The sequence below is a fragment of the Macaca mulatta genome, chromosome 15 (genome assembly GCF_049350105.2).
Source record: "Macaca mulatta isolate MMU2019108-1 chromosome 15, T2T-MMU8v2.0, whole genome shotgun sequence".
NCBI lineage: Eukaryota > Metazoa > Chordata > Mammalia > Primates > Cercopithecidae > Macaca > Macaca mulatta.
Window position 1 is genome coordinate 106148613 of NC_133420.1, and position 18166 is coordinate 106166778.

The 18166-nt window shown below is 39.6% G+C and overlaps 1 protein-coding gene across 2 annotated transcripts in view; it reads left to right on the forward strand.

Annotated features, from left to right (window-relative positions):
* Positions 1–18166, forward strand: part of OSTF1 (osteoclast stimulating factor 1) — a 58146-nt gene that overhangs the window by 29163 nt on the left and 10817 nt on the right. For both annotated transcript variants that reach the window (XR_013404889.1, XM_015117913.3), the window contains exons 3-7: positions 8942–8992; positions 11789–11852; positions 12986–13039; positions 14495–14602; positions 15543–15592. Coding sequence is in view for 1 of the 2 variants with exons in the window: in XM_015117913.3 (XP_014973399.1) it covers positions 8942–8992; positions 11789–11852; positions 12986–13039; positions 14495–14602; positions 15543–15592 (327 nt within the window). In the remaining variant the exon portion in view is untranslated. The remainder of the gene's footprint in view (positions 1–8941; positions 8993–11788; positions 11853–12985; positions 13040–14494; positions 14603–15542; positions 15593–18166) is intronic.

Below are 18166 nucleotides of genomic sequence, written 5' to 3' on the forward strand. Positions count from 1 at the left end.
GATCTGTGGTTTATTAAGCATCTATTATATGCCAGACACTGGTCCAGGCCTTGGTACTAGTGCCGGGACAACAGAAAGGATGCTGTCATAGAGCTTGCATCCAATGGAGAGAGACAGAGAGTAAGCAGACAAATGAATGTGAATGTGAATGTGACTGTCAAGGGCTAAGTACTCTGGAGAAAAATAAGGAGGGTGAGGGGCAAAGAAGTGAATGGAGAAAAGAGTGCTGTCTTCAATAGCATGTTCAGAGATGGCCTTTCTATAAAGGTGGCATCGGGGGAGAGACTTGAAGGAAGTGAGGGAGCAACAAGTGCAAGCAGCATCCTTGGTGGATGCTAGAATAGAAAAAACAGGGAAGACAGCATGGCTTGGAAAGTTGCAGACACAGGAGAGGGTGGTGGGAGACTACTTCTGAGAGTTGGGGTGAACTGGAAGGGCAAAGCATTTAGGGCCTGTGGATCTCATTTCGATTTTGCTCTGGGTAAGATTGGAGGTGAGTAGATGGTTTTGATACAGGAGTGACTAGATGGTGAAGCAGGGAGTTGAGACAGGAGGGAAAGGAAAGAAATCAGGAAGGTTTCTCGGGGAGAAGGGGTGTATGAGTCCGTTTTTCCTCTGCTGATAAAGACGTACCTGAGACTGGGTAATTTATAGAGAAAAAGAGGTTTAATGGACTTACAGTCATGGCGGAAGGCAAAGGCATGTCTTACATGGCAGCAGACAAGAGAGAATGAGAACCAAGTGAAAGGGGAAACCCCTTATAAAATCAACTCATCTTGTGAGACTTATTCACTACCACGAGAACGGTATGGGCGAAACTGCTCCCATGATTCAGTTATCTCCCACCAGGTCCCTCCCACAACACATGGGGATTATGGGACCTACAATTCAAGGTGCGATTTGGGTGGTGACACAGCAAAACCGTATCAAGGAGAAACCTGCTATCCTTGACTTTTCTCTCATATAGGCTAGGGACCAGAGCTTTCTCTCTGTGGGCAGTCAGCTTGCTGCCGGCTTCATCTGGGTTTGTCCCAGACCCCACTGTCCCCAAAGTTAGAGGCAACTCAGAAGGTCACACAGAGCAAGTGACACTGAACATCAGTTCGCTGCCATCAGGCCAGGGCCTGACTTCAAATCCCAAATCTGTCTTTTACTTACTGCATGAATGTTCTTACCTCACAGCCATTGATTCCTCATGTGAAAATAGGGATACCATTCTGCAGTGGCACCATGCCGTGAGCGTGGAGTGGGGTGAATATTGAAGGCCTACCACATGGTGAGCACCAATAAATGGTAGCCACTAATAGACTAACATGGGAGTGTGCATATTCAGACAGTTCTCCCAAGAGTTTGTCCACGAAATGTTTCTGGAATAAGAAAGGTGGGGTTTTTATTCTTCTGACCAAGAGATTGCACTGACAACTCTCCTGTGTTGGTGAGGGATTGGGAGTGGGTAGTGTTAGTTTACTGAGCCTGCCATAACAAAGTTCTACAGACTGGGTGGCTTAACCAAAAGAAATTTATTTTCTCACAATTCCGGGAGCTAGAAGACAGAGATCAAAGTGTCTGCAGGGTTGGTTTCTTCTGAGGCCTTGCTCTTTGGTTTCTAGATGTCGTACTTCTCTCCACATCTTCTCATGGTCTTTCCCCGTATGGCTGTGTTTTCATCTCCTCTTCTTATAAAGATGTGAGTCATTGAATTAGGGCTCACCCTAAAGACCTCATTTTAACTTAATTAACTCTTTAAAGTCCTTATCTCCAAATACACTCATATTTGGAAGTACGGATGCTCTTCAACTTATGATGAACCCAATAAACTCATTGTAAGACAAAAAAATCCGTAAGTCAAAGATGCATTTAATACCCCGATAAGCCCATCGTAAAGTTGACAAATTGTTAAGTTGGATCATCATATGTCAGGGGCATCTGTACTGGGGGTTTGGACTCTAACGTAAGAATTTGAGGTAGGGAGAGGGCACAGAGAGCCCATAACAGGGAAGTGTGAGGCCCAGGACTGTTGTCTTTAAGCCCTGCTCACAGGGAGCGCTGTCATTTTATGCCACGGCTTGTCCTTATCAGTTGTGTCCTGGGTGGTTGCATGACCCTAAGAGGGATAAGAGTGAGAGAGGTTAGGGGTGGTCAGGTGCCAGCCTGGGCCACTCAATGAATAGACCATTCTCTGCTGCCTCTGTGAATCTAGAATAGGACCTGCATTTACTTTGTTTTGAGGCTTGAGGTGACTCCTGACTCTGTCTCCTCTCTTAGTATGCTTCGTTGTCCCCGCCTTTGTCCTTTCTCACCAACCTCCTCCTTCCCCTTTGCTTCCTCATGACCTGGTTATGCCTTTCCTCACTTCCCACCTACAGACTTAGCTCCTCCATTCCATCTGTGTAGTCTGAGCTAGATTGGCATTCCTCAAAGGTGGCTTTGCTTCCACCTCCTGCTTCAATCTTTTATTTGACTAAAGGTGTCGTCCTCTATAGTCCAGCCCCTATTCCAGCCCCGCTGTGCTCTGCTCCTTCCTGTTCTTGAACTATCCCATCTGGAGGTGACTCACGGTAGAACCTATCTCTCAGCCCTTTCTAGACCCATGGCCCTGTCCCTTCCAAGCTCACATTACATACTTCCTGTTCTGTAAAGACTTTTCTGACCACCCCAGCTGGAGGTGGACTGCCTCTCCCGCCTCTGAACTTCCACACTTGGTATTGAAGTCCTGCTCACAGGCACGACATCTGAAGAAGCAGGGTAGCACCAGGTTCAGAGCCTACACTAGGGTTCAGGACTGGCTCCACTTCTTGAGCAGCTGTGTGACCTTGAGGAAATTACCGAACCTCTCTGTCACAGTGTTCTCATCTGTAAGGTGAGGATAATAATAGTCCCACCGGGTTTTAATGAGAATTAAATGAGATTAATTGCATAAAGCTGCTATTGCTACTATTAAGGAGTACTTGTTACTATTGACAGAATAGTGGTTGCTGTATTAGTAGACATTTAACAGATATTTTTGATGGGTTGTGTATTGATTTATTTACTTCCAGTTCTACTCCAAAATGGAGTTTCTCCACTGCTTTTAAAAAGATCTTAGTTATGATTGAATATACAGGAGAATATACATTTAATTCATTAGGCTTTAAAAAATATTCAATATTTAAAATGTTGTATTTTTAATATTTTTAGTCCCTAGGATTGTAGGCCGCAGTCAGTAATGACCACCTCAAGCCCTGTTGCCGCCATATTTCTCCCCTGTTCAGCTCCCTTCAATTCCGGTATGAAGTGGGTAGCATCTAGCACAGCAGGCAGCCTCTAGCTCCCACAGGCCTTCCTGACTGGTAAAGTGCCATGCCATACCCATTGTTAAATTTTGAATATCATTCCAGAACTAGATTTGTCTTACCTTCTTTTTCTGAATGAGAATTTCTGTTGGAAGCTGTTTGGTCTTTCTGCCCTCTGACCAGCAGCCATCTCCTCTGGAGGGATAGATACACCACAGCATATCCCAAGCTGACCTGGCCTCCTCGAAGTCACTGGGACCAGGCAATATTGAAAGGCTGAGGTGGGCTCTGAGAGACATTGCTGGCATGTGCAGCCCCCCAGGCAGGCCTGGGTCCAGTGTTAAGCTCCTGTTCCCCCTCAGGAGATGGGGACAGCAATGCCCAACCCCAGTCTTGGGGATTCATTGAACCGGAAGAACGCTAGGTAGCTCCTGGTTCTTCTTGCCAACCCATTTCCCATCTGTCTTGCTTAAAGGCAAGGGTGTCTTGGCACCACCCAGCCCCATTTGGTTCTTTTTTCTCACCCAGCTCCTTTCAATAAAGTGTCAACCACAGACCTGGCTGGACTGGATTGATGAGTGTCAAGACAGACTAATGAGGAGAGAACAGAATTTCCTGTGTGGCTGAGGTGCATTGATTTCCAAAGGGAAACCAGCAGGACCCTGCTCTGTCATGTAAAAGCTGCTGGGCTGCACTAGGTTAATAGAGCCACGTGTAGAGGAAGGAGACTGGGAATCTAAGAGCTGAGGTAGGAGCCCAGCCCTGCCACTCACGCTGATTTTCAGAGATTCTTTAACTTCTCTAAGCCTGGTTGTGAAATAGAGATTGTATCCATGACCCAGCCAAGCCTAGTGAGTTGTGAGGACTAAATGAGGTCAAGTATACTTTGCAAGTAAAATATGCTGCCATTGGTTTTGTTGTACTGCACTATAGGGGTGGGGGAGTTGGGAGTGGATAGAGACAGGTATTTTCCAAGGCGGCCAGCTTTTAATCTGGTCATGACACCATGATGGCCAATAATGGCTGTGTGTGATGCCTTTTGTATGAGAGAAAGCATAGGTGGTGGGTAAGAGCAGGGACTCCGCAATCTGACTTAGAGTTCAAGTGCAGGTTCTACCATGTACCTGCTCTATCGCCTTGGACAGGTTTCTCATCTATAACATGATGATAAGAATAGCACCCACTTCATGTAGTGTTGTTGGTGAGGAGCAAATTAGTTAATATTTCTGAATGCCCAGACCAGTATGTAGCACATAATATAGACAATAAAGTGTTAAATAAAAACATCTGTGGAGAATTTGTTTTCTCTTTTTATGAAGTTTGAGGGCTTCAGACTAACAAATCTGAAAAATTTCAAAAGTATATCAGTTTTTCTAAACTTTTCATAAGGTATATTTGCATAAACCAACAAAATTAATGCCTTGGGAATTATATGTTACCAAGAATATATGGAATGGGAATGGGAATATATGTTACTAAGTGTGTACTCTTTGCTTTGATGTTACTAAGTGTGTAACATCCCAGTGGACAATAGCTTTCTTATTCTGATACCTTGTTGTTCTTCAAGGAGAGAGGAAAGGAGGAATGTGGTTAAAAAACAAAGAACAAGCTGGAAATGGGGAAGTGCATACTTCATTATGTTACTGTTTTCCCATTTCTGTTCCCTGACTATGATGCTGGGAATTTAAAAGTAGATGCTCGTTGAACAATTTACATCAGGTATCCTGCTAGTGGTTTCTTAATGGAAAATGTGAATATTGCAGGTGAAATCTGTTCTTAAAACCATGAAATTATCGTGTTGTATGTACTGCCACCAACACTGCGAAGAATTTAGTAGACTACCTACTTAGCTAGATTAGGAAAACGTGTCCCTGGTTTCTTTGGAAGAAGATATTTTACGAGCAGTAGCCTTCTGTGTCTGGGAGCTATGGATTAAAAGAGAATAAACTGTCGACTGTAATTTCTCGGGATGAAAAAATGAGGTCACTTTTTGCCTGACTGAAATGGACTGCCTGTTCTCGTTGCCTCCGTTGAAAAACAAGTCTGACCTAATGGGCGGCTTGTGGCAGACACCACTATTGAATGGCAGCCATTAATTCAAAAACCGAAATAGCACTGAGAGGTATCGAAGCGACTGGTGCTCAGTGGTCTTTCTCAAATGATGCACTTTCCCAAACCACAGAGGACAAGAATTACTTGAAAGACATTAAGAGTTTTAACTATTTTGGGCCTTAATACTTTTTTTAAAAAATTGAGGTAAAATTCACATAAAATTAACCATTTTTAAAATTTTTAATTTCTATGAGTACATAGTAGGAGTATATATTTATGAGGCATATGAGATGATTGGATACAGGCGTGCAATGTGGAATCATCACATCATGGGATATTAAGTATCCATCCCCTCAAGTGTTTGTCCTTTGTGTTACAGACAACCCAATTATACTCTTTCAGTTATTTTAAAATGTACGATTATTATTGACTATAGTTATCCCATTGTACTATCAAATAATAGGTCTTATTATTTCTTCTTAAATTTTTTTTGTACCCATTAACCATCCCAATCTCCCCCCAGGTTTTCCCATTACCCTTCCCAGCCTCGGGTAGCCATACGTCTACTCTCTATGTCCATGAGTTCAATTGTTCTGATTTTCAGATCTCACAAGTAAGTGAGAACATGCGATGTTTGTCTTTCTGTGCCTGGCTTATTTCCAAATTAACCATTTTAAAGTGAATCATTCAGTGGTGTTTAGTACATTTACAATTCATTACCTCTGTGTAGTTCTAAAACATTTTCATCATCCTACAGATTAAGCCTGTACCCATTAAACAGTTACTCCCTATTCCCCCTGATTTATTGCTTGTTTTTATAAGAAAGAGTCATTACCATGATTGTGTGTGTGTGTATGTGTGTGCTTTGTTTTTAAAAGCTATTTGTTTGGTACTTTTTCATAATGTATTTTGTTTGTTTAAAGGGTGAGTGGTTTTATTAAATGGAAATTTAGGGAGACGTGACTTTTGTGATTTTTAGAAGGAGGGTAAAACTGTAGGGAAAGATGACTTCTTAACTTCTTGACAGTACTGTTTGAGGAGGATTTATTGTAAGACATAACTGAGTGAGATTAACTTTGGGAGACGTGCTCAGTAAGAATAGCCCGGGACGGCTCAAAGATGGAACAGACCTCTTCATGGCATTGAACTCTTTCAAGTTCCAGGAAATGAAAAGTTGCTCCAGGAAAATGTTGCTGTCCACATGTCCTATTTTCCTTATACTCTTCTTCCTCCATTTTCCCCTCCCAGGCCTTAGCACCATCTAAAGGAGAGTCAGATGGGGTTAAAATTGTCAACAAAGGCCAACCTTAATGTTGTGGGGGTGAGTGGTGGTAGTTGCTGAGTCCAGCTGGGATGCTGTGGTGGGGAGAGAGCCATCTTTCTGGCCTCTCTGGGAGTAATCCGGTTTGCATCAAAATAAATACTAAAGGAAATAGTTTCTTTACCTAATCACTTTCTGTATCTATCACATATTGGTAGTAATAGTGATCATTGATCATCAGAACATTGTAGAGACAGGTTTGAGAGAATATTAGTGGTTATTACTTTCTTTTTTCCCAAATTCAAGCAACAAAAATAAAAAGTAAAAACTTGTTTCAAATAATATCAAAATGTATGTCACAAGGTCTAGTACATATAACCAATTTTCCATAGTTTGTGCTATGTGTCAGACTAGTCTGTGCAAATCAAAGTATAAAAGCAATATATGTGTCAGAAAGTTACCTTTTAAAGGACTTTAGCCATTTGGGGGCATCAATAATAATCGTTTGCTTATTTTTATATTTGAATGCTTAATGCATCTAAATATTTTCCTGTATTATGGTTGCTTAAAGCATGTTATGGCTGATAATAGCCTTAATTTACATTCATGGAGAAATAGTTATAGTAAGAATGTAGATCAGCCTTAAAACTAAATAAATTACTAGTGCAGAATCATATTTGCTGCCCTAGTCTGCTACTGAGAGGAGGTAAACAAATGGAAAAATGAATGGATGAAATATTAAAAAAATTTTTTGAGACAGAGTCTCGCTCTGTCGCTCAGGCCGGAGTGCAGTGGTGTAATCTCAGCTCACTGCAACCTCTCCCTCCCAGGTTCAAGTGATTCTCATGTCTCAGCCTCCTGAGTAGCTGGGATTATAAGTGTGCACCACCACACCTGGCACATTTTTTGTGTGTATTTTTAGTAGACACGGGGTTTCACCATGTTGCCCAGGCTGGTCTCGAACGCCTGTCCTCAAGTGATCTGCCCACCTCAGCCTCCCAACGTGCAGGAATTGTGCAGGCGTGAGCTACCACACCTGGCTGGGTGAAGTAATTTTCACTAGCATAAATTTGATTTATATGGAATAGTAATTATAATCACAAACATCAGAGCCTTTCTTTTAATAGTATTTTTCCCACCTAAACTATGAAAGCAACACATGCTCATGACAGAATTTGGAAATTTTTCTGTGTCTATTTAATGCATAGTTGTGTTCTTATCACATGTGAAATTTGTGTCCTACATTTTTCATCCACCATGATGATGTAAATATTTCCTAATATCTGAAATTTGCTCTCAGTAGGCATCACCCTACTTACTTATAAAGTCACGGCAAATGTTATCTACTAATGGGGAAAAGATGTTTAAAATGTGTATCTTTATTCAGAGAGGTTTTTTTTTTTTTTTTGAGACGGAGTCTCGCTCTGTCACCCAGGCTGGAGTGCTGTGGCGTAATCTCGGCTCACCACAACCTCTGCCTCCTGGGTTCAAGCAATTCTCTGCCTCAGCCTCCCGAGTAGCTGGGATTACAGGCATCCACCACCACACCCAGCTAATTTTTGTATTTTTAGTAGAGACAGATTTTCACCATCTTGGCCAGGCTGGTCTTGAACTCCTGACCTCATGAACCACCTGCCTCGGCCTCCCAAAGTGCTGGGATTACAGGCATGAGCCACCACACCTGGCCTCAGAAAGTTTTTAGAACATTTGGTTGGTACAGGCCAGAGCACATATGGTTGGTGTAATTAGCCAACTCCTTAGAGCTGCTTGGGGTTTCTGGACTGCCTGAGTTACTGCTTCATATCTTTTAGCTCTTTAGCCTTATTCATGGTTGAATTACATATTAACTTTTCTCATACAGAAAATGTTCATTCTCCCTGAACATGAAGAGTTAGGACAATGATTTTCTCGTAATAAGCAGATAGCAGATGTTGATCTTAAAGTGTTCCAGGATTGAGGCCTTGTTTAAGAGAAAGCCAAGCTTCTGGCTGTTTTTCATGATTCTAATTCTAGACATTTATCTTTTTATGAAAAAAAAATACCACCTTTTAGAATTTCTACAAGGAAGAAGTTTTATTAATATTCTATTTTGATATACAAATGTTTTGCTTTGGTTGTAGAAGAATACAAGATGTGTTGGAGAATCTTTATATATGTAATTCTTTGAAGTTCATCATGGGAAAAAATCTATTCATGTATTAATTTTTCAGTAGTGTTTTATTATATGGCTTATGTGCTGATTTAAGTGTATAAAACCACATTATTTATTAGAATATGATAGAATTTTGAATCTATATAATGATTATATTCTAATTCATGAAAAATCACATGGAGTCAAACTTTTTTTTTCTTCTAGCCAGATGAATTATACTTTGAGGAAGGTGATATTATCTACATTACTGACATGGTAAGTCCAGATAATATCTTGTAATACCACATATAAAGAGTGTTTTATGTAGCTATAACATTGTAAGTTATTTAAATGTATATGTACACAGAAATACATATGTACAAGTCTGTTCATTTTAGCACAATTGATAGTAGCATAAGATTGAAAGTAGCCCTTATCTCCATCAATAGGAAAAGAGTTGAATAAGCTTTGGTCTATCGACAAACAGAATATTATGCAGCTATAGAAAGAAATGGGGAATATCTCTATATGCTATTATGAAGTGATTTAAGTGAAAAAAAAGCAAAGTGAGAAAATATAGATAGTATATCCTCACTTTTTAGGAAAGGGTGAGAGTGTATGTATACACACACACACGCAGACCCTTGTTTTTCTCAATTTCGAATAAAAAATTGAAAGATGAGTTGCGAAGTAAAATTTAGTTTTATTCTGTGAAGAGTAAATATCCTTTCTCTAGGTGGAGGGAGGGAAATAGGGTATAATGGACATAGATGGAAGATAGACTTTTTGGGAAATTATACCTTGTTTTGTGAATTTGACTTTGAACTGATGTAAACCTTGACATAGTTAAAAATTGGAGTAAAAAGCAATCCCTAAAAATTAAAAGCAGAATGAATCAAATGACCTTAATTGTACTCTGGTAATTGACATAACCACACAGAGAGGAAATATTCCAAGTTTAAAACTCAGCAATTTGACTGAACATCCATAGTAGAATATGGATATATATATATATATGAGGAATATATATATGAAGAACATATATACGAAGAATATATATATGAAGAACATATATATATGAAGAATATATATATGAAGAACATATATATACATATGAAGAATATATATATGAAGGACAAAAAGAACTGGCCAAAAAAGGGTAAATTGATTTAAATCATGCCCTTGTTAGGGAAATGTTGGTATTGCTAAGTCTGAGATTGTTGCAGGTGTATTGTGGTTTAGAGCAAATGAGTCATTAGGTTGGTGATGTTGCTAACGGATTTTCAGCATGGCAAAAAGGATACAAGATTAATGACAGATATAAGATTAATGACAGTTTAAGAAAAGCTCTGTATTCCTTCATCTGAATTGGAAGGATCACATTGTATTTTATCTAAAATAAAACGAAAATATTCCCTGCTGTGTTCTTTGAAAGGGCCTAGGAAAAATGACCAACCCAATAATAATATGTTATTTTCCATTGAAACGAACAGGCTTCTTTGAGAAATGGTTAGTACCAACTCAGGGGCAGCAGAGGTACAAGATAAACCCAGAACATCCTCTTATTAGAAACCATGGAAGCTCCCAAAGACAGTAGGGTCATAATGAAAGGACTTGGGAACTAACTTGAAGAGACTCCCACTGGCCAAAGATAGGACAATTTGAGCATCAATTAGGGCAACAACTTTCAAGAATTGAAACATATTCAATACATTTAAATTTATGAGTTCCTAATGTTACTTCTGAACAAATCTCATTGGTCAGCATGAGAGAATGCTAGGAAACCAGGTTTTTATTCTGACAACCGTTAAGGGGAAGAATCCCCATTTATTCTGTGTTTTCTTTATGAATTTCTTATCTGGGCAACCTGAGAGTTGATGAGGAAGTTTTTGTTTGAAGAGGTATTCAGGTTATTTCAATGAAGAAGGAATGATAGAATTAGCATGTCACCATCTTGCAGCCCCCAGGAAATAGTGGATCTAGACAATGATCATCAAAGGCTACCAACATTATGAAAAGAAGCCGACTAGATAGTACGCGTTTCCCAATGGAAGAAATCAGTACTGCCTAGGAAATAGCTTTGCCAAAAAACATTGAAGCTGAATCTAATTAAACCTCTAGAACGAATGACCAATTTATAGGCAATACAGGGAACAGAGGAACATGTTTAATGATAACACAGGGATACAACAGGCAAAATCCATAGAGGTTGAAACTACAGGACAAACCAACTGGATTCTTCAACAAATATATTTCTAAGAGATAAAAAAGAATGGAGAGACAACCTTTAGATTAAAAGATACTTAAAAGACAAATCAATCATATTGTATAGCCCTTATTTGAATCCCAAATTATGGGGCAGTTGGGAAATTTGAGTATTGACCTTGAGTATTGTTGGAAAAAACTTTTAAGCTGTGATAATGGCATTATAATTGTCTTTCAAAAAGTATGTATCTTTCCGAGATACATACTGAAATATTTACAAATGAAATAATATGATGTCTAGAATTTATTTTGAAATAATCCAGGAGGGGAGTGAGGTCGTGGGGGCATATATGAAACAATATTGATCATTAAGAAATAATTTGTGCAGTTGGGAAATGGGTATATATAAGGTCGTTACATTGTTCTCTTTTTTTATAAGTTTAAATTTTTCTATGGTAAAAAGTTACCCCCAAAATGAAGATAATATAAAGAGATCTTTAGAACTTCCTCCCCCATAAAAAATATTATCTCGGAGCTAAGAGAAATGAAACTGTGGACACAAAATCATATAGCTAGTCTAAACTAGCGTAATTTGTTTTCTTCTGTTTCGTATCATCTCTGATTTGTTTGTTTGTTGGGACTCTGTCATGAAACGTATTCCATTTGTTGCAGGCAGATGCACATTTATTTGTGACTTAGTGGTAAGGGAGACAGACACCCACAGCTAGGCTGTGAGGAAACTTGACAGTGTGGGTAGGGTTGACGGACATTTTGTAGAACAGGTACTCCCTAGGAGCCAAATAATTTGAAAAGTGAATGAATGCAGTCTGGATTTCACACCGCTTAATTTAACTCTTCTTTTACCAGAGTGACACCAACTGGTGGAAAGGCACCTCCAAAGGCAGGACTGGACTAATTCCAAGCAACTATGGTAAGTGTTGCTGAGTGGTTTTATTCAGCTATTCTTCGTTCACTTGGAATTTTTTTGGTTCTTGAGGCTTCTCTGCTTGCTGCTGTGGCTGAGAAGGCAATGGAGTCACTGTCAGTCTCGGACATTTTCCATTCCATGAGCCTCCTGTTAATAAACTGGTCATGACCACCAGATGTGCTTGAGCCTGACTGTGTGGCCTAAGAGAAAGCATTATAGCATTCTTAACCCAAGGTTTCCGAGAACGCTTATGGTTTTACTTTCTTCAGCTCCTAAAACAATTGTTTTTAATGCTGATAAACTCAATCTTGCAGATCGTTTCTTAGACTAGCCCTTTCTTTTGTGATGGAGTAACACGACCTTGTTAATTCATGTTCGGGGCAGTGACGTTCATTAAATGCTTATCGTGGCAGTCTGGGGACCTTGAGAGAGGAGAGACACGGCTCCCGCCATGAAGCTGCTTCTAGCTGCAAGTGGCACAAATGGACAAAACACTTATTTAGTTGTCAGCAGAATAAAGTCAAAAGAGCACAGAATTGATAAACAAGGCTCCTGAGTTTTAATCCTTTTTCTTCCATTTCCTAATAACACTCCCTACTGATTCTAGGACAGCAGTGAACACACCTTCTTTTAGAGGCAGGTAGCTATGCTGATTGTTCTTTCTGAATACAGGAAGCAAAATAATCCCCCCGCCACCCACTCCTACATAAATACACACAAGAGACTCAAAATTACTTTTAGGCATCTTTAAAGCAGAGTGATCTACAAAATGTAAAAATGAACATCAAATGCTTTCTTTTGCATTTCTGTGCTTTGTTTATTGAATACTTGAGTAATATCAAGTATGCATTCAACTCAGGTATGCAGGTTTGTTTGTTTTTGTTTATACTTCCAGTTAATTACTAGGTTATTGCGTTATTGCCTGGCTTCCTTTCCCTTAACACCTAATTCAGCTTCATTTAATGCAAGAACTATCCATTTGATTTTCTGTTACTTTTTATCCACATTAAGTAAAGGAAACTGTGTTGAAGGCCCTGGTACTCCTGAAGCTGGGGGACTGTGGTGAATGAGTGGCTTCAGTAAATCATTTGTGTGGTAATTCAACATTGGGCTAACACTTTTTATTTTCAATCTAGTGGCTGAGCAGGCAGAATCTATTGACAATCCATTGCATGAAGCAGCAAAAAGAGGTAGGTGTGATTCTTTTTGACTGAGGTATACAGTACAGTAAAATGCACGGATTTCAATTAGTTTTGACAAGTGCATACACCCATGTAACCAACACTCAGATCAAGATCTGGAACATTTCTACCATCCTATAAAGTTCCCTTTGCACCTTCTCAGTTAAATCCCTGCCTTCCCCAGAGACAGTCTGTCCCAACATCTATTACCCTAGAGCAGTGTGATTTTAATTTTAAAATGTCAATCAAGAAACACTGTTGTGGGGAGACACAAGTCGAAAGACATGGTCTGTGACTTCCAAAGCTCAACATCTGGCAGGGGAGAGAGAGATGTAACAGATCATTAAAATATGGTATGATAAGTACAGTAATTGAAATGTGTTTAACAGGCTGTAGAGGCCAGGGTGGGTAACTGGAGGGCAGAAGAATGGAACGGTCTGGTGGGTACAGCATTTAGGAGAGCATTGGTGTGGTGAGCACTTGGCCAGGGAGGGCATAACAACAGGGATGAACCTGGGGAGGATCCTTGACCAAACAACTGTCAATCTTGTCTTGGGCTTTATTCTGTAGATCAGTAGTCCTCAGCTAGGGGTGATTCCTCTTTCACAAACCCTGAGGATATTTGGCAATATCTGGAGAGGTGTTGACTGTCATGACTGGAGGGATGTTACTGGCATCTTTTGGGGAGAGGCAGGGGTTATTGCCACACATCCTACAGCACACAGGAGCACCCCCACAATAAATCCAACCCCAAATGCCAATGGGGTTGCTGCCAAGAAACCCTGCTATAGATAATGGGGAGTTTTTGTAAAGCCTCAGTGAGCTCCATTTCATTCAATTTTTAGATTTTTTGGAAATCTGAATGTACACAAGGAAATTATTGGTTAGGATTGTGAAAAAGTAAAAGGAGTAAACTGACATTTTAAAAATTCTTTGTAAATTAGATACTTGGGACATTAGCCTGAGGATTTTAAATTAATAGTTATAGTTTAGCATATAAGAGCAGCAGCTTTGAGTAGGTTATTTAGCCTTTCTTATAGGAACTGAAGATGCATTGTAAATATGAATATGAATAGTATCTGCTTGTTCTTAGGTTTGATTGTTTTTTCCTCAATTTCCAGAATTTCACAAAGAAAAAATAATATATGTATATACACATACAAACACACACACACATATATATATTTTTTAACAGAATAGAAATACCTTAAGTATACCCATTTAGGCAACTCTTCCCATTAACCTATCATTAGAAACATTGATGTTAATACTTTACATTAATAACCTGGAAGTCAAAATGTACCATAATAAATGCATTAATGGGCAGGTCTTAATTTACTACTTACTGATTAATCCATTGCAAATGGAAATTTGTGCAGAATGAAACAATGAAATTTATTTAAAAGCAAAATAAAAAGTGAAAGCTTTTCTTCTTGTGTTTTTGTAAATGTAAAATTCTTTCAGGCAACTTGAGCTGGTTGAGAGAGTGTTTGGACAACAGAGTGGGTGTTAATGGCTTAGACAAAGCTGGAAGCACTGCCTTGTACTGGGCTTGCCACGGGGGTCACAAAGGTATTCCATTTTGTTTGTTATATGTTTCTATGCTGCTGAAAATATGTTTCACCTACGGGAGCCAGATTTACAAAAAATGAGAAAGAAAAAGCATTGGCTATTGTTTTTGAATCCTTTAGAACAGCGGCCAAAAGCCTTGTTCCTGGAAGCTCTGTAGAACAGTGGGTAGAGTGTGGTCAGCCAGTCTCTCCGCATGGGCCCCTCTCGCTTGAAAGACTGGACACTTCCTTTCCTCTCTCAGGCTTAGAAAGGTTACTGGAAAACAGCAGTAATATCAAAACAAAACCGCTGTCTAATCTTACAGAAGAAAAGATCAGAATTGGCTCCCTAGCTTAGCTTTTCACAAGGTCTGCTTTTATGATTTGCATTTTAAGTTTCATGCAAACTATTAGATTCAAGAGAAAGCCAACATTTGCCTAAGTTAGCGATTCCATTGATACTTTTTCTGTTATAATCAATAATAATGACAAAGTGAATTTTTAGATGTATTTTTTCCTGGCCAAAAATGTATTACCCACTGCTTTTCTACGTCTCTCTATAACAAAGGAAATAAACTCAACAACAATAAGAAATGAAGATCTCAACAAATTAAATAGCAGTGCCAAAGGAAAATTTGTAACTGTCTCCTAAAAAGAAGCTTATCTTATTTCAGCTAATAAACATGTTAGTTATATGAATGAAAAGTATTATAATGAATGTAAAAATATTCCTGTGTCATATGAAAATGCAAAAGCCAAAACTATTAGAAAAAGTGTATTTTCCTAAATAATTCCACTTTTTAGATTCTTAAGTTTTTCTATTTTATAAATTTTAGAAAATGTGTTAACATTTTCTTGAAGGTTCTTCTAAAGAATCTCGCTTTTATAAAATTATTGTACCTAGATTTGTCAGGCTTCTAATTTTAATTCTTAAAAAAGTATCTTTTCTCTTTGAATTTCAGATATAGTAGAAATGCTATTTACTCAACCAAATATTGAACTGAACCAGCAGGTAAGACTGCTTATCTGAAAATTATTTAACACATACCTGCTTGTTCTCTTTAGTACAGAGCAACTTATGGGCATGTGAAGTATTGTCAAAATACTACAAGCGCATAATTTAAAAATTATAATTGCACTAAAATTCAAATTGTCCACAGCCCCAAGTGCCAAACCCACTCCTCCTCAGATGTCACTTTCAGCTTTTAGCTCTTTCTTTGTGTACTTACCTTTGTCTTACCAAGGAATAGGCTGACGGAGCTATCTCTCTGTGCGTTATCTTCATGTGTACTTTGGCCTCCTGTTGGGTATGTGAAGGGTTAAGCTTGTCACTGCCCCAGCTCTCATCTTTCAGCACCCCAGCACCCAGCCTGTCCTCTGCTCCTCAATGCACTTCATCACAGTTTTTGGTTATATTACTATATGACGTTTACTTTATTATGGGTGTCTAAATAGTGTTCACTGCTTATATAACCTTTTTTTTTGTTTCTGTACTTATCGACTTTTTAAAACTCATTTTTTGTTATCTCACTGTGACTTCTCTACTGTTTTATACAGTCTTGACATATAATACTTTTCCAAAATGTGTAAGATCATCAACAGCTTTCTTTTTTCTCCCTGGACTCATACTTCCTGAAGTTCTCCATCATTCTCCAGGCTGAGCAACTTGGTCCCTGTGGCCCTTTGCTGACCTCCAGGGAACCCCTTCCATTCTCTGCCATGTTGCATCTTCATTTTTCTGGATCCCTTGTGTTTCTTTTGTCAGAGAACATCTTCAAGTAGATTCCTGAGAAAGAGAAGCTTGGGATTGATTATTTGACTGATCAGAAGTCTAGGTCAAAAACAGTTTCCCTCAGAATTTTGAAGGCATGGCCCTGTGGCATTCTTGTTTCCAGGGCTGCTGTTGAGAGGTTTGGTGCCATTTTGATTCCCCTTCTTTTATGTGTGATCTGCTTTTTCTCTTGCTAACAGTATTTACTTTTTTGTTGGTGTTTTAACATTTTATGATGATGTGCCTTAGCGTTCATCTCTTCCCAATGATTATGATGAGTTCTTTCGGCCTGGAAAATTATCTTGTATTATTTCTTTTAGGGTTTTTATCTGACCCTTCTTTGTTCTTTTTGTTCTGGAATGCCTGATTAGTAGGATGTTGGACTTCTTGGATTGAACCTTCAGTTTTCTTAATTTTTCCCAGAGATATTCTCACCTTTGTTTTATTTTGGTTATCTTTTTCATTCCGCAGAGTTCTGTATTAGTTTTCTATTGCTGCCTAGCAAACAACCACAGGCTTAGCAGCTTCTACTTTCTGTACGTCAGAATTCTGGGCATGGCATAGCTGCGTTCTCTGCTCAGGGTCTCCCAGGTGGAAATCAAGGTATTGGCTGGAGCTGGATTCTCATCTGGAGCTTGGGGTCTGCTTCCAAGTATATTTAGGTTGCTGGAAGAATTGATTTTCTTGTGTCTGTAGTGCTACTGAGGCCCTCAGCTTTTAGAGGCCGCCCCTCTCTGTAGACAGCTCACAGTATGGCTGTTTGCTTTCTTCCTCAAGGCCAGAAGGAGATTGTCTGTCTGCTGCTTCATCGGTTTTAGTTTTTAAGGGCCCACCTGGTTAGGTCAGGCCCACCTGGGATAATGTCCCTTTTGATGAACTCAGCATCCGCTGACTAGAAACCTAATTACAGGAGTGATAGCCTATTACATTCACTGCTTTCACTCGCAGTCAAGAGGAGGGGGCCTATACCGGGGGCCAGGAACCTTGGGGGCCGTTCTTAGAATTCTGTCTGTTATAAGCTCTTATTTTACTCTGATTGTTACTTTTATGTAGTATCTTTCTTTTTCTTGTTTCATGATACAATATGATCTTGTATCTTGCTGATATAATATGTATAACTTTTCAAACTGTATTTTTTGGCTATTCACTGTACTGTGTTTTTTCCCTTTGAGATCCATTTATTTTGTTTGTTTTGGTCTTTCCTAAAATATTGTAGGCTTTCCATGAACACTTGATGTCATTATCTATCCATTCATTATTATTTTTTAAATTTGAGATTGTGTCTCGCTCTGTCATCCAGGCTGGAGTATAGTGGCGCAATCTCAGCTCACTGCAACCTCTGCCTCCTGGGTTCAAGCTATTCTCCTGCCTCAGTCTCCCAAGTACCTGAGACTACAGGCCTTTGCCACCGGGCCTGGCTAATTTTTGTGTTTTTAGTAGAGATGGGCTTTCACCATGTTGGCCAGGCTGGTCTCGAATTCCTGACTTCAGGTCATCCGCCCTCCTTGGTCTCCCAAAGTGCTGGGATTGCAGGCATGAGCCACCATACCTGGCCCTTATCCATTCATTTTTAAGTGTGATTGGAAGCTGTGTGTGCTTGGTGAGGTCTGCTGGCTGGTGGGCTCCTCCACAGGGCGATCTGGTGAGGTCCTCGCTATTTCGCTAGGTGACACCCAAATGCTAATGAAAGTACACTCCTTCTCTCCCCTGCACATGGGACTGCACTGCTTCACCAGAGGAACCCTCCAGTCTCCTGCCTGGGGTGTGTGCACACTGGGCAGTGGGGTATGTGAAGGTACCTGAGAGAGGGGTCTT